Consider the following 16,558-nt stretch of genomic DNA (forward strand, 5'->3'; position numbering starts at 1 on the left):
TCTATTCCCGAAAGAAACGAAGAAGCAAGTCTTCCTGAGGATAACGATGAGACTAAGAGGAAGTATGAGCTCAAAGAGATAACGTTCGATAGTCCAAAACGCGTCAAAACGGTCTTTGATGGATACTCGCCTAGATTGAATTACATGTTCCAAGATGCACAGATGAGTATTCAGATGCAAGAAGTGGAGCTATCACCGCATTCTCTGTCGCTGTTTCCGGACTCAACGGATATTGGTATCAACACTATGGACATCGAACTGCCCCCTAATGACGAGTTGAGCCCAGAACGGCAAATTCAGTTAAGGCATCTGCTTTCTAGTTTCAAGGACGTGTTTACACCAAATAGAAAACCAGCCAAACATGTGCAACATGTTATCAACACAGCCGACAAGGGACCTATTTCGCTTCCACCTTACCGTCTATCGCCACCACGCCGTGAAATTCTACGCAAAGAGATCAACAAGATGGTACAAGACGGTATAATTGAGCCTCGCATAACCCCTTGGGCTGCGCCGGTAGTTCTTGTTCCAAAGAAGGATGGAGAAATAAGAGTCTGTATCGATTACCGGCGGCTTAACTCCATAACTGTACCTGACTCTTACCCAATCCCAAGGATTGATGACTTATTACACGAAGCTAAGCCTACACCCTTTATGACTAGTCTTGATCTCAAGGCAGGATATTGGCAAATTGAGGTCAGCAAGGATGATATAGACAAAACCGGATTCATCACCCCATTTGGAATCTATGTTTTCAAACGTATGCCATTTGGATTGCGCAACGCGCCTGCCACCTTTCAAAGATTGATTGACAGATTTCGGGTATCTCTGGTTGATGTCAAAATCCTGGCATATTTGGATGACCTGATTGTATTCTCCACGTCGTTCGACTGTCATCTCGCCGATATAGCCAAGATACTAACTAAGATGCGAGAATTCAATCTGACTGCCAATCTGAAAAAATGTAAATTTTGTTGCTCAACTATAAAATACTTGGGACACTACATTACACCTCTTGGACTGAAAGTGGACCCCGATAAAACAGCAGCAATAGCGAATCTTCCTACACCCAGCAATCTGCGGCACTTAGTGACCTTTCTACAGACGTGTTCGTGGTACCGCAGATTTATCGAAAATTTCTCGGCTATCGCGGAACCCCTAACCAAGCTCACGAAGAAAAGTGCCCAGTGGTCTTGGACACAAGCACAGCAAGATGCTTACGATGAACTGAAACGTCGTCTCACTTCTGCTCCGATATTGAGACAAGCTGATGAGACCAAACCATTTATTATAAAAACAGACGCAAGTAACTATGCATTAGGAGCTGCTTTGATCCAGGGGGAGGGGGAAAATGAACACCCCGGTGCAACCTTTACGAAGGAGGGGACGGCCCCGCAAACACAACTAAGAAACAACAAATTGATTGATCCAGTTTCCTCGTCGGGACGCCTTCGGAAGCTGAGGGGGAGACTGTAACACTACAACGTCACCAGCTGGCGCTAATTACAGGGTGCGGAAATAAAGATCGCACCATACCTTGTAACTTGCCAAGTTGGAACTAGATGGCGCTGACTATAGGTTGGCAAAAAAGTAAATGACGCTAGGGAGATTTTCCAACCCTACAATAAGACCCAGCCATAGGCAATGTTTATCAATCGAAAATTGATTCACTAGTACGGATCACTCGACACACGAGGTCACCTTGTAGCCGCGCTTCCGACTTTCGCTTCCACTGCGTGGGACGAATTGTATGGGACACGACTCTCTTAACCCCGTGTAAAAGTCGCGCTTCCGACGTTCGCTTCCACTTCGTGGGACGTTCGTAAGGGACACGACTCTCGTCGCCTAGTGGTGCTTCCGACCTTTGCTTCCACTGCGTGGGACCTAGGTTAGGGACTCTACTCCGTAAAACCTAGAATAAATCCATTGTGTCTTCACGCAACGTTGCTGTTTGAATTGCTTCGGCTGAATCCCGACCCGTCGACAACGTGGAACTTTTCCCCAGCTTTATTATACCTTTAATTTACAATGTAAGTAACAATTATAAGTATAAAAAAATATTTATAATGATTTTTTAACAAAATTAGGGCATAATTTATATCTACCATCAATAGTGCATTATTTAACTGATTTTCACCTTTTGCGAACAATACAGAACCATTTTGAAATAATACAAAAAATCTAACATACCTTCGTCAACAACAGAGTCCTATTTCGAAATAGTATCAAACACGTTGTATAAGCACAGTCACCAACACTGAATTAAAACTAAATGATTCGGAGTATTTTTATAACACATTCAACAACACCGTATTATCACAAAATAATTCACTGTTGCGTAAAGGATCTGCGTGCTGTTCCCTAGGCGGACACGTTGCAACTCGAAATAGTTTTGTGTTCGCGGTAAGACTCTGGCTTCGCGTCTTCACCAATAGAGAGTTAGCGTGCCATCTGTTGGACATTTTTGTAAATATAAATACGCCTGTCTTCGTGGTATACGCGGCAAATTTTCGGCTATTCAATTATATTTACAAGTCGATTTTGAGATTTTTCGACATAATACAGTGTTGTTCTGGGTGTGCGATATGGGTAGTCATGAATAAACAAAAGATATACAAGATACCTATTGTCACCGTCTTATAGCCGGTAAACCGTAATTCAAAACTTAATTAAACTTTCTGCCAGTGTTTGTGGAACTGTGGGAAGGCCTTTGCGGCAGTGTGTCACGTTTTCGGCTTACGTAGGCTTAATTATACCCGCCAGCGATATTGTAAGGTTCGGGAAATGCCGTGTTTGTGGAGTTTACCCCATGTGGCTCAGCGGGGTATAACCTACTAAATGGAGATAGGATTTTTTCTTATTTTATTAATAATAGCTGATTCACTCCGGTTTAACTAGCGTGTAATTTCCTCTGAAAAGAAAATTGGCAGACAAAATCATGTCAGTTACTCCGCTTATATAAGTACTTAGGTAGGTACGTCAACGTTTAGCGTTCCAATACGATGCTGTAAAATGTAGAAACTGATTAGGTATGCTTTAATTTTTATTAACTGCCTTTCCAATCACCCCGTTTTTAAAATACATCAACAAACATAACCAGGTGAAATTGCAGTTATGACTCTTAAAGGGCAATACCAAATTTCAGACCAATCCGTTCAGTTCTTTGAGCTGTGCGTCTTAGATCAGTCAGCTTTAACTTTTATATATTTAGATTAATGTTTTCCACCAGACACGACTCTTGATTCGCGGGTCTATAAAGAAAAATTGAATGGGAAGAAACTTACCTAAAAACAACACTAGTCTCCTCGCTGTGTAAACGCGAGGTGTCCGTCAGGGACCAATGCAGCAGCACCCCTGGCCGCTCGCCCAGTGGTCCCCGCACGATACTGGCTGGCACATATCTGTACCTCTTCCCAAACTTGAACACTGACCGTTCCACTCGCCGGAACTTCGGCCTAAAGTAATACCCATCTAAATCACTGTTTGTCCTAAAACCACTACTATAGTCCTCATCATGCCATGACACTTTATGCACTGTTCTTTCGTGTTTCGGTATGAAGAATGGTAGGGGCTCCTCATCCCTGCAAGGTCTTTCGGCGAAGCTGGTTGGAGTGAAGTTGCCTCGGATGAAGTTCCCCACGATGGAGTAGAGAACGTAGTCTCTAAGTGATGGGTCTTCGAACTGAAGGTGAACTGGAAAGAAAGGAAAAGAGAATGTTAGAGTCTGATAATGACGTATCTCTTATCGAATTCCGGCTACGTCAGCCAATCAAAAGGAGACATACTACATCATCAACATTATCCACTCATAGATGCCCACTGTTGGATATAGATGTCTTACAGGGACTTTCGTACACGGTACCACCTGCACTATCTGAATATAGTGACGACATCATATGAGTCGTAGCTCCCTGCGACGCGTTTGATGCGGTCTGTCCACCTACTCGGGCGGGGGAAGTCTGCACCTTTCAGTGGGAGGTGGCCATTCTAGTACCTTGGATTTATCGGTTTACTAGCTGATGCCCGCAACTTCGTTCGCGTGGATTTAGGTTTTTTATAAATCTCGTGGGAACTCTTTGATTTTCCCGGATACAAAAGTAGCCCATGTGCTAATCCAGGGTATAATCTATCTCCATTCTAAATTTTAGCCCAATCCGTCCAGTAGTTTTTGCGCAAAGGAATAACAAACATATACACACACACATACACACAACCCTTGCGTTTATAATATTTGTGTGATGTGATTGGTTTTTCGAACTCTATGCCTTGCCCATTGCCACTTCAGCTTCGCAACCCGTTGAGCTATTGTCGGTTACTTTGGTTGTCATATTCAGCATAGCTCTCTCTACATCGCCCGTTGAGAACTACACAAGAGGTAAGTAATTATTATAACTATGCAATAGTAAAGTTTGCAAAAAAAAAAAAGGAAAAAGGTGCGAAAATGCTTTACACTATATTTTCTACACCGATGAAAAAATAACAAAAATGGTTTAAATCCAAAAGTTGCAGATTTTTTCCTATAAAAACGAATTCTTGGAATTTTTTCGTATTTCTGGACTATAAGGGCATGTACCTATTTATTGTATTGGACTAAGTATAAAAGAAGATCCATAAAAAAGAGTACGAAGAATTTCAGTAGATGCAGATTCCTTCGTTCAAGATTTAAACATCCTATCAAAAGGCATTGAAATTTCTATTTCCTGTTTGCCCCGAGAGCCGTATTCCGAACAGGATGTCTCTTTGATACAGATAAAGACGTTAACTGAGCCTGTAGGCTTGGGGGCTTAGGCTCAAAGTACATTGCGAGAGAGTCAAAGCGAAGCTAGCGAAGCGATGCGTTTTTTTTTTTTGGGTTTCTAAAACCAGAAAGCCTTATAGTTTCATCTACTCCATATTATGTCAGTCGTCTATTCGTCTGCCCGCATCTATGAGTTTTAGTCTCAAAATAAATTATAACAGGTGTAAAGTATAGTTAACAGGTGTAAAGTGTAGTATAGAAACGTAATTAATATTATCACAGAAGCATACTGAATTTTTAAAAGAAAGATATTAACGTTTGCCTACGTAGGTACATTCTTTTTTATAAAGCTTATTCCTGGAACTTTTTTCTTTTCTTTTTTATAAAGCTTATTCCTGGAACTTTGTCCGCGTGGACTACACAAATTTCAAACCCCTATTTTACCCCCTTAGGGGTTGAATTTCCAAAAATCCTCTCTTAGCGGATGTCTATGTCATATTAATAGGCATCTGAATGCCGAATTTAAGCTGTCAGCTTTTAGTATTCTGAGCTTTTATATATTTAGATAAAGAGTTTTAAAACAGACAATCTTCAGCACTCACCACAGCGAGGTCATCTTCCAGAATCTTATTATAAGTTAGAATATCTCAAAAAGACGATCTGTGACGTAAAGATAAATGGAAATAGCGGTGCAACTCAAAAGCTCAATTTCCTAAACGTCGTGACAAAATGTCTGGTCTGGATTTTCTAATCTCGATTTATTGGAAATTCTTTGGACATTTTGAATAATGTCACTCAAACTCATGATTATAAGTTATACATAACTTATAATCATGAGTTTTATAATTTTTGAGTATTATAATTTTTCAAATTTGTGATTCTATAACCCGTGTTTGCGCCTACAACGTGTTATTTCGTAAAAGTGTAGTTTAATTTTAACTAACAATGTATGTTCAAAACTATTTATCCTATTATTAAATGATAAAGCTTACATTGAATTCATAATGTTTCTTAATCTATGATACTGGACGGTTTATTTTACAGACCACACCTTAACCATTTAACCATAGTTAAATTAGTAACGATCGAGTGTAGAAGGATAGTGTACATCCTTCTAAGCTCGATGGTTACTAATTTAAAGCCATTGCAAATTTTTTTTTCTCAAAAACCAGGTTTTTGAAATAACTCATTGTAGTCACAAACAGGCGATAAGAGTTCCTTTTTCTCAGGAAATTCGGTACCCTCAAAATGGAAGAGAATGGCAAGATTAGGTTAAATTGTTGTCACGCAGCTCTGGAAATTGATCCCCAATGGGACGGACGTTTCGAGGTCGGGGCTCGATTTCCTGAATCGCGTGACACCGTTTCCGAGACGCCGCGCCACTTCGACGCAGATCAAAGTGTCAAGATTTATTCAACTGATATGTGATAGAGGAAAAGCCCGCGAGGGTCAGACCTTTCGTTATTTTATAAAAGCTTAAAGTTTCTCTGCGCATTGTGCCCATCACAGGGAGGAACGATCAGTGACGATAAAGTTTGGCTAAGATGGCTTTGGGAGACAACAGGTAAAAAGGTATACATTTCTTACGTCACAGTATAAAGATGTTTTACTTTATATTTTCTTCGGAATAGATGCCAAATTAAATCTGCCTGGTCAGAAATGGGTGTGGCCCTCACGGGCTCTTAGTCCATGGTACAATTGTATGAAAAATATCTTCTCTGTTATTCCATCAACATCAACCCATCGCTGACCCGCTCCAATATACTTATAAACATTGTACAGACTATTGATTTTGGAGCGCCATCCAGACAGATTGTATAGCAAGCAGGCAGAGGAAATTTTGAATTTTAAAATTTTCTTTGCTCTGGTTTGGTGGGAAGATTCGGCCGTGGCTAGTTACAACCCTACCAGCAAAGCTGTACAGCTAAATGATTTAACGGTCCAGTACGATGCCTGTAGAAACCGATTAGGGATATGAGTGTAATAAAAACCGGCAGGCCTCTTCAAAGTTAGCCCGCTACCATCTTAGACTGCATTATCACTTACCATTAGGTGAGATCGCTGTCAAAGGCTAACTTGTAATGGAATAAAAAATAAGCGCCCCGGGCGCGCACGGTACTCGGCATGGAACAAAACACAACACGCTTGCTGTATCTAGTCCCTAAGAGCTGTAGGTAGTTCAGACAACGTAATTTGATATCAAGAGGTCAAATATGACACCGAACATTCTTTCCCCAAACATAAAGAAACCCTTTTAGATTGAAAATTCCAAGCTATGCACCGAAATTCAGTAGAGTTTGTAAATAGCATTGTTGTATAACTTTTATAACAAAGTATCCCATTTACCCATTCTGACCTTTTGTAAGACTTTATTTGAATCACAGAGCATCCTGTCTAGACAATATTATAGCCAGAACCACGCCAGAACTTAAAAATAATTTGCGAGGTTGCCATACTTTCGTTTTATGTTAAAAAACTGAATGAACCTATTTTAATATTCAGCTGGCTCGTCCACAAAGTCAATCAATCGCTTTTTTGCATGGATTCAGAAGCATTATAAAACAAAGTATATTTGAATAAAAACCTCCGTGCACGCACCTCTAATTTCGGAGCCGTGTGCGTAATATCAGATGCATTAGGGATGAAGGAAAATATCGTGAGAAAACCTGCACTCTTGAGAGTTCTCTATACTCAAAGGTGTATGAAGTCCACCAATTCGCACTTCTCCAAAGTGGCGTACGTATGATAACGCTAAATTTTGCTAGCGTTCTGGTTACACTGAATATTAATGGAGGATATAGACCAACCATCCTTTACATTACTTATCCATAGCATCAAAGTGCCGGAAATAGGGTCGAACGTAGCAGAAAATCGAGCGATCCAAAAATGTCCGAGGCGACGCGAAGCCGACGTGACAAAATACCTCAGTATCCTAGGTAGTGATTCAGAAAATTATTAACAGGGCTCTCTCCGTCACTTACTCCATACAATCGTAGTTCCCATTTCATTTGAATATTAAGCAACCAAAGTCCATGAAATTTTGCAGACATATTCTAGAAACTAATATCTATGCCTGTGGTTTTCCAGATTTCTGTTAAAATATTCGGTTTCAAAGTTACGCGGTCTTAAAAATTCACATACAAATCCTCTTCTCCTGTAATTAGAGCTCCTGTAATTTTGGAACTACATATTTTTAGAAAAATATAAAAACCACAGGCATAGATATTAGTTTCTAGAATATGTCTGTAAAATTTCATCAACTTTGGTTGCTTAATATTCAAATGAAATTGGAACTACGTTTGCATGGAGCGAGTCACGGAGAGACCCCTCTTAAGGGCAATTGGAAACGCTGAGGGGCAAAAATATATAAAGGTGTCATTGCAGTGACAATCTTACGTGACAAATACCTCAGTATCCTTGATATTGATTCGGGAAATTATTAAGGGCAGTGGAAACCGGAGCGGGCAAAAATATATAGAGGTGAAATTGAAGTGACAATTTTACGTGACAAATACTTCAGTATCCTTGACATTGATGTAATGAATACTGCCTCAATATTGCCCTAAATTATAATTTAGGGCTATAATTGTGAGAGAGATTTATTTTTATTAAAATGTGTGTTGAATTATGTTGTATCCATAGGCAATGTCCAAATATTGATTCAAAAATAAAATTAAGGGCAATTTAGAAACGATTCAGGGCAATAAAATTGAAAAGTATTTGTGTTTTCGTTGATGATTTGTTTTTAACCCCCGACCCAAAAAGAGAGGTGTTATAAGTTTGACGTGTATATCAATAACTGACGTGATAACTATCAAACGGCTGAACCAATTTTCTTGGATTATAGCTAAGAAAACTCTCGATCACTTTTCAAACAAAAAAAACTAAATTAAAATCGGTTCATTAGTTTAGGAGCTACGATGCCATAGACAGATACACAGATTTATTGTACAGATACACCCAGTTATTAACACCCCTCTTTTTGGGTCGGGGGTTAATAAATAGGCTACTTTTGACCCCGAAAAATCGAAGAGTTCCCACGGGATTTTAAAAAGACCTAAATCCAAGCGATCGAAGTCGCCGGCATCATGTAGTCCTGTATAAAATTAAACGCAGTTTATCAGGCGGGATTTTGCCTTCAGACAGTCAGGGCCAGTATTTCTTCGTATACTTAATCCTAGCCTAACGAGGTGCGGTCCCTAGACATAAGATCGGATAATGCCTGACCACGCTGAAAGAATTTTTTGCCCTATTTCCCTCGACATACTAGTTATAATACCTAACTTCCTTGTGACATTATCCGTATCACGGTTTAAGGGTTCCGTACCCGAAGGGTTACACATACACACATACACACACACACATACGCGCATACACACACACACACACACATACCCACACACCCACACACGCACACACACACACACCCAGATACACACACAGATACAGACACAGAGAGAGATAGAGAGAGAGAGAGAGAGAGATAAGGGATGTTCGTACATACTATGCATCCTATGCATCATAAAAATATTAGGCTTTGTTACAAACAATCCTCAGAACACTGTTTGTTATAAAGAGTAGACCATAAAAAAGAACCAAGAATTAAGGTTGAATTACAAACTTAAGTACCTAATAAAAATTCTTTAATTTTCCCGAGACTAATTTCAAAGCTACGGAAACACGGACTAATATCCCAACTACTATACGTGCGGTCGACGATAAAAAACCCAAAGGAAAATCCTAATCGCACTATTTTCTTCACTTTTCCTCTTAGTATGAGTTTTTGCATCAGGTCAACGTTGAAAGATTTCGAGCAACACATACAATACAAATCGATGACACGATAACGCCTGTGAATGCTGCAAGCTTCCAGGTTGTGTGTTTTTATTTTTGGTGTGCGTGTGCACATTTGTACAATAAAGTGTTAGTAAATAATAAGGCCTCATTCGCACTAGAGAAATAGAATAAATGCATTCCCAAGTATCTGTTCACACGTCAACGCTTTTTTAACGCGCACTTTGTATTATCAGCGCAACGCTGGGTTTTAACGCAACGCTTTTTTAACGCTCGTGCGAATTAGGGCTAATGGCAGTGTAAAATTGAGTATATGCTATAATGGTAGATATATGGATGAACTTGAGTTTTAAAACTAGGATGTTAAGATTCACTTTACTTTGACGTTATAGTTTTTCGTATTCGAAACGCGAAATCTAACGACGCGACGTTGTCGAGATGTAGGTATAAACTCATACTAATTCTACTGGTCTTTACCACATTAATTACGATCCCCTCGCAGCTGTCAAATGGCGATTAATCTATTTTTTGTTCTGGAGAATTCTATCTAATAATAAGCGCTCTAAATGTAAGGTCCTTTTTCTTGGCGGCTCCTTATTAGGACGGCTTTGTTCTGATTAATTGGTTGTCGGTGTTTAATGAGCACATTAGCTTATACCCGCGACTTAGTCCGTGTCGGCTACAAAAATTTTAAACTCCTATTTTACCTACCCCTTTCACAACGAAGTGTTCCTGTAAGCGTGTGTTTCTTATTCTAAGAATGCGGAATCCTAAAAAACACAAAAGGAAACATTCTTGTCATACTTTATTATTTTCCATTCGTTTTCCATTATTCACGACTAAGTGGAATTGTATTTTACTGTCTTACCAGGATCGTGAAGAAATCATCGTGAGAAAATCTGCATGCCCGAGAGTTCACCATAATGTTTTAAAGGTGTGTGAATCTGCCAATTCGCATTTGACTATGGTGGAGTCTCATTCTCATTCAGAATTGGACTATGGTGAAATGTCATTCTGAGAAGAGACCGTAGCGAGTCTCTGAGAGACTGTAAGTAGTGTGAGCCGGCGATGGGTGGATGATGATGATGATGATACTGGCTGATGCCCGTGGCTACGAATGCGTGGTTTTTAAACACTCGTGGGAACTTTACCTATACAAAAACCATAACGACCCGTTGCTCGTGTGCAACATGATTGAAGGACAAACCGAAGAACCAATAAACCAACAAACAAACACAGTTTGTATATATATGTGTATAATATGGGCAGTGATCACACTATCACACTTCACACTATATAATATTATAAAGGCGGAAGTTTGTATGTGTGTGTGTGTGTGTGTGTGTGTGTGTGTGTGTGTGTGTGTGTGTGTGTGTGTGTGTGTGTGTGTGTGTGTGTATGTTTGTTTTTGACGGATTTTGCTAAAATTTGGAATGGAGATAGATAATATCCTGGATTAGCACATAGGCTACTTTTTATCCCGGGAAATCAAAGAGTTCCCACGGGATTACAAAAAACCTAAATCCACGCGGGCGAAGTCGCGGGCATCGGCTAGTATACTATAATTTCAATCTCAAAACAGTCTGGAAACAAAAACCAGCGCAAACTGCCGCCATTTTGTCCGGGTGACATTTCATTTCCCGCGCTAATTCAGAAATGTTGCCAGCTTAATAAACCGTTTCTACCCTTGGAAAGTCTTGAGCGAGGTCCGATTATAACATTAATCATCCTGTTTTTGGGTTTGGATGCAAAAAACAATTTACTTCCATGCTAAATACTAATCCATATCTACTTAGCTGTACCTATACCTACCTACTATAAATGAAAGTGTTTGTTTGTTGGTTTGTTCTTCAAACACGCGGCTACAGATCAACGGATCGACGTACATTTTTGCATAGATCTAGTTGAAGACCTGGATAGTGATCATAGGTTACTTTTCATCCCCAAGGGATTTTCAGAAAACCCAAAAATAAAATGATTGTAATTCCAGTGCGACAGTAGCGGAGAATACCAATAAAGTATTTATTCTGCTGTTAGAATTTTGGCGACTGTTTATAAAAGTATAGAGTAAATAAAGCGTCAACATAACTAGATTTATTTTGGCTTTCATTCAAACTGAAATTGTTCAATTAAGTTAGGACAAACAGAGACTACATAATATAGTAGATAATCGTATTTTCTACTTTGAGTGCCAGCAAGAGAATTAGGACGAATTCCGGAACGGACACAATTACGTGATACGCATAACTTTTATTTTAACTCAAATATTTCTTATCTTATTTTGGGTTGACGAAGTTATTTCAAAACTCAATAACTTAAAATTAAAAAAAACCCCCGACACAAAAACCTCTATAAGAAAACTAGAAAAGAGCTCATAACTTTCAATCGGCTGAACCAATTTTCTTGGATTATAGATAGCTAAGAACACTCTCGATCAAGCCACCTTTCAAACAAAAAAAAAAACTAAATTAAAATCGGTTCATTCGTTTAGGAGCTACGATGCCACAAACTGATAGACGGATATACACGTCAAACTTATAACACCCTTCTTTTTGGGTTGGGGTTTAAAAAGGCCAACTTGTGGCCCTTATCAAAAGTCATAGAGAGAGCCTTCGTTATTTTATGATAGCTGAAAGGTTCTCTGCGTACTGCCCCCAACACGGGGAAGAACGATCGGTGACTATAAAGTTAGGATCATGGTGGCTCTCGATTTTCTGGACAAAAAATAGCATATGCCCATTCCCGGGATGCAAGCCGGGATGAACACGTTCGTACTATAAAAACTAATATTATAAAGAGGAAACCTTTGTATTTTTGTATGTTTGTATTGAATAGGCTCAAAAACTACTGGACCGATTTCAAAATTTCTTTTACCATTACTTAGAGGGATTCTTCCGAATCCGTATAGGCTATATTTTATCCCGGAAAATAGATAGGATTTTTCGTGGTAGTGTCCACCCGTGCGAAGCCGGGGCGGGTCGCTAGTTAGGTATATTATGATAGCTGAAAGTTTCTCTGCGTACTGCCCCCAACACGGGGAAGAACGATCGGTGACTATAAAGTTAGGATCATGGTGGCTCTCGATTTTCTGGACAAAAAATAGCATATGCCCATTCCCGGGATGCAAGCCGGGATGAACACGTTCGTACTATAAAAACTAATATTATAAAGAGGAAACCTTTGTATTTTTGTATGTTTGTATTGAATAGGCTCAAAAACTACTGGACCGATTTCAAAATTTCTTTTACCATTACTTAGAGGGATTCTTCCGAATCCGTATAGGCTATATTTTATCCCGGAAAATAGATAGGATTTTTCGTGGTAGTGTCCACCCGTGCGAAGCCGGGGCGGGTCGCTAGTTAGGTATATTATGATAGCTGAAAGTTTCTCTGCGTACTGCCCCCAACACGGGGAAGAACGATCGGTGACTATAAAGTTAGGATCATGGTGGCTCTCGATTTTCTGGACAAAAAATAGCATATGCCCATTCCCGGGATGCAAGCCGGGATGAACACGTTCGTACTATAAAAACTAATATTATAAAGAGGAAACCTTTGTATTTTTGTATGTTTGTATTGAATAGGCTCAAAAACTACTGGACCGATTTCAAAATTTCTTTTACCATTACTTAGAGGGATTCTTCCGAATCCGTATAGGCTATATTTTATCCCGGAAAATAGATAGGATTTTTCGTGGTAGTGTCCACCCGTGCGAAGCCGGGGCGGGTCGCTAGTTAGGTATATTATGATAGCTGAAAGTTTCTCTGCGTACTGCCCCCAACACGGGGAAGAACGATCGGTGACTATAAAGTTAGGATCATGGTGGCTCTCGATTTTCTGGACAAAAAATAGCATATGCCCATTCCCGGGATGCAAGCCGGGATGAACACGTTCGTACTATAAAAACTAATATTATAAAGAGGAAACCTTTGTATTTTTGTATGTTTGTATTGAATAGGCTCAAAAACTACTGGACCGATTTCAAAATTTCTTTTACCATTACTTAGAGGGATTCTTCCGAATCCGTATAGGCTATATTTTATCCCGGAAAATAGATAGGATTTTTCGTGGTAGTGTCCACCCGTGCGAAGCCGGGGCGGGTCGCTAGTTAGGTATATTATGATAGCTGAAAGTTTCTCTGCGTACTGCCCCCAACACGGGGAAGAACGATCGGTGACTATAAAGTTAGGATCATGGTGGCTCTCGATTTTCTGGACAAAAAATAGCATATGCCCATTCCCGGGATGCAAGCCGGGATGAACACGTTCGTACTATAAAAACTAATATTATAAAGAGGAAACCTTTGTATTTTTGTATGTTTGTATTGAATAGGCTCAAAAACTACTGGACCGATTTCAAAATTTCTTTTACCATTACTTAGAGGGATTCTTCCGAATCCGTATAGGCTATATTTTATCCCGGAAAATAGATAGGATTTTTCGTGGTAGTGTCCACCCGTGCGAAGCCGGGGCGGGTCGCTAGTTTTTTTTTTTTTTTTTTTTTTTTTAATATATAACTATTTTATCTGTTGCTATTTACAGTGCAACAACCTTAAAAACTATCACTTATAATATTAATATTGTAATATACTTAATCTAAGCTTAAACCTGTTTTTTTTTTTTTTTTTTTTTGTTAAGTTCCCAGCTCCTTATCCTCTATCGTTGCATTTCACATCATTTAATTACTTAATAGAAGTTAACTATATTATTATTACTTAACTTATTACAAAATATAATTTACTGTTTATTGTTGTTTATATTTATTGTTGTTGTTTATATAATCATATATGCTGTTTATAGAATATCAAATTATTACTTTCTTTCTAACCATTATTGTACTACAGATCTTAGATTACAGTAACATGATTTAGTTTTATATGGAAGTGCTTTTATTATTTTTATTAACAGACCGAATAATTTTTAGCGCAAACTTCAAAAATATCTCTCTACATTTACTATTAGCAATTATGTTACGAAAATTTTCTTCTAATACGTCGTAACCCATCATCAGTTCCACTTTGGCTCTGTCATAAGCAAACTTTGGACATTTGCATATTACGTGTACTACCGATTCCGGGCTAACGCCGTCGCAATTACAAAAAGGATTGTCTTTTAACTTATATTTATGGAGATATTCGCCGAAGCCACCATGTCCGGTTAATAGCTGTGCCAGCTGATTATTCATTTTTAACTTCTTTACTATTGGGTAGCTTTGACGAATATCCGGGAAGAACCGTTTCGTAACAGCGCCTTGAGGTTCAGTGGTGTATTTGCTCTGCCATTTGTTCAATGTCTCCTGTCGCAGGATCCACTTTGCTGAGGAGACCGGGAGTGCATCATACACAGGGGCAGATTTTTTAGTGAGGGCTGCTTTTTTAGCTATTTCATCGGCCCGTTCATTACCTGGTATACCTGCATGTGCCTTAACCCAGAACATATTGACCAGCCCGCCGGCTTCTTTCAGGTCCTCTAAAGTTTTCCGTATTTCAAAAACTATGGGATGCAGATTATCTGGATCTTCGATGCATTGTAAGGCTGACCTCGAATCACTTAATATATTTGCGATTTTGGGTGGTGTTTTCTTAATCAACAGTACCCTTAGAGCACGAAGAATTGCTGTCAGCTCTGCCTGAAATACTGAACAGTGGTTTCCAAGTTTCATTGTAAAATATTTAACTTCACATCCGTTTTCCCACCAAGATACTGCCGCCCCAACTTTTCCTTCAATTTTGCTTCCGTCTGTAAAGATTTTTGGACCCTCATTCGAAATGGTATCAAGTTCTTCTGTTGTATTTATTGTGTCGTATGGAATAGGAAATCTGTCAGCTGGATGTGGCAAAAGAAATGGGCTCACTTTATTTTCAATGCGACAATCCGGAAATGTTTGTGGCATTATGCCCCTTTTGATTTCATAAAGCATAGCTGATTCTTCCACTCGCATGTTTAAAGGTAATATTCCACTCAAGCAAAAACTTGCATTCGCAGAAATTGTTCTGTGCGCCTTGCAAATTTTTATGGCGAAAAGACGGGTTAATTTGAGGAGTTGTGATCTGGCGTATTGTTTGTGAACGATTGGTGCCCAGGCGCTCGCTGCATACAAAACTATTGGCTCTATAACAGTAACATAGATAGTACGTACTATTTCCGGATTCAGGCCCCATGTTGCCTTGGCTGATCTGGCAACGGCTTTATAAATATTAGTTGTTTTGCTGTATATTTTGTCGAGATGTTTCCTGAAGTTTAGGATAGGGTCAATTGTCAATCCTAGTATAGTAAGGGAGGGTTGTATTTCTAGTGGAATATCGTTCAATTTAAATATTGGTATGTCATATTTGATTTTCCTCGTTATAAGTACCACCTGGGTTTTATGTGCTGCAAGTGCGGGTCGCTAGTTAGGTATATTATGATAGCTGAAAGTTTCTCTGCGTACTGCCCCCAACACGGGGAAGAACGATCGGTGACTATAAAGTTAGGATCATGGTGGCTCTCGATTTTCTGGACAAAAAATAGCATATGCCCATTCCCGGGATGCAAGCCGGGATGAACACGTTCGTACTATAAAATTAGTATGGTTTATCAAGATAATAGTTATGTAGACCGCGTTCCATAAGAATTTTGTACAATATTCAATTCAATTCAATATTATTTATTTGCTGATGCATGATAGCAATAGCACATAATGGTTCAATGGAGTAATATGTTATTTATCAAATAACATTTTTAGCCGGAGTTAGGTTGAGTAGGTATACATTTTACCAAATTTTCTTAATTTAGACTAAAAGTTATTGGTTTCCTTTCATCTCCGTAAAGCAAAATAAAAATATATAGGAGTGCTTTTACAGAAAACCACTTAATATTAATGAAAGAATTTTATAATAAATATCATTTCATTTCATTTCAAGCCGCTTTCAATAGAAAATACAGTGTATACAATATTTCATTTTTAGGTTGTTTATGTATTTAATTGAGTCGAGCAATTTGGAAGATTGAATGAATGAATTGATTACTTAGTAATTTTACACAACACG

General features: G+C 38.9%; 1 protein-coding gene across 3 annotated transcripts in view; it reads right to left on the bottom strand.

Moving 5' to 3' along the window:
- The window catches only part of LOC123868397, a 228,674-nt gene that overhangs the window by 96,613 nt on the left and 115,503 nt on the right, over positions 1-16,558 (bottom strand). For all 3 annotated transcript variants that reach the window (XM_045910908.1, XM_045910905.1, XM_045910904.1), the window contains exon 3: positions 3,285-3,693. In XM_045910908.1, the coding sequence (XP_045766864.1) occupies positions 3,285-3,693 (409 nt within the window). The remainder of the gene's footprint in view (positions 1-3,284; positions 3,694-16,558) is intronic.

The sequence above is a fragment of the Maniola jurtina genome, chromosome 9 (assembly GCF_905333055.1).
Source record: "Maniola jurtina chromosome 9, ilManJurt1.1, whole genome shotgun sequence".
Classification (NCBI taxonomy): domain Eukaryota; kingdom Metazoa; phylum Arthropoda; class Insecta; order Lepidoptera; family Nymphalidae; genus Maniola; species Maniola jurtina.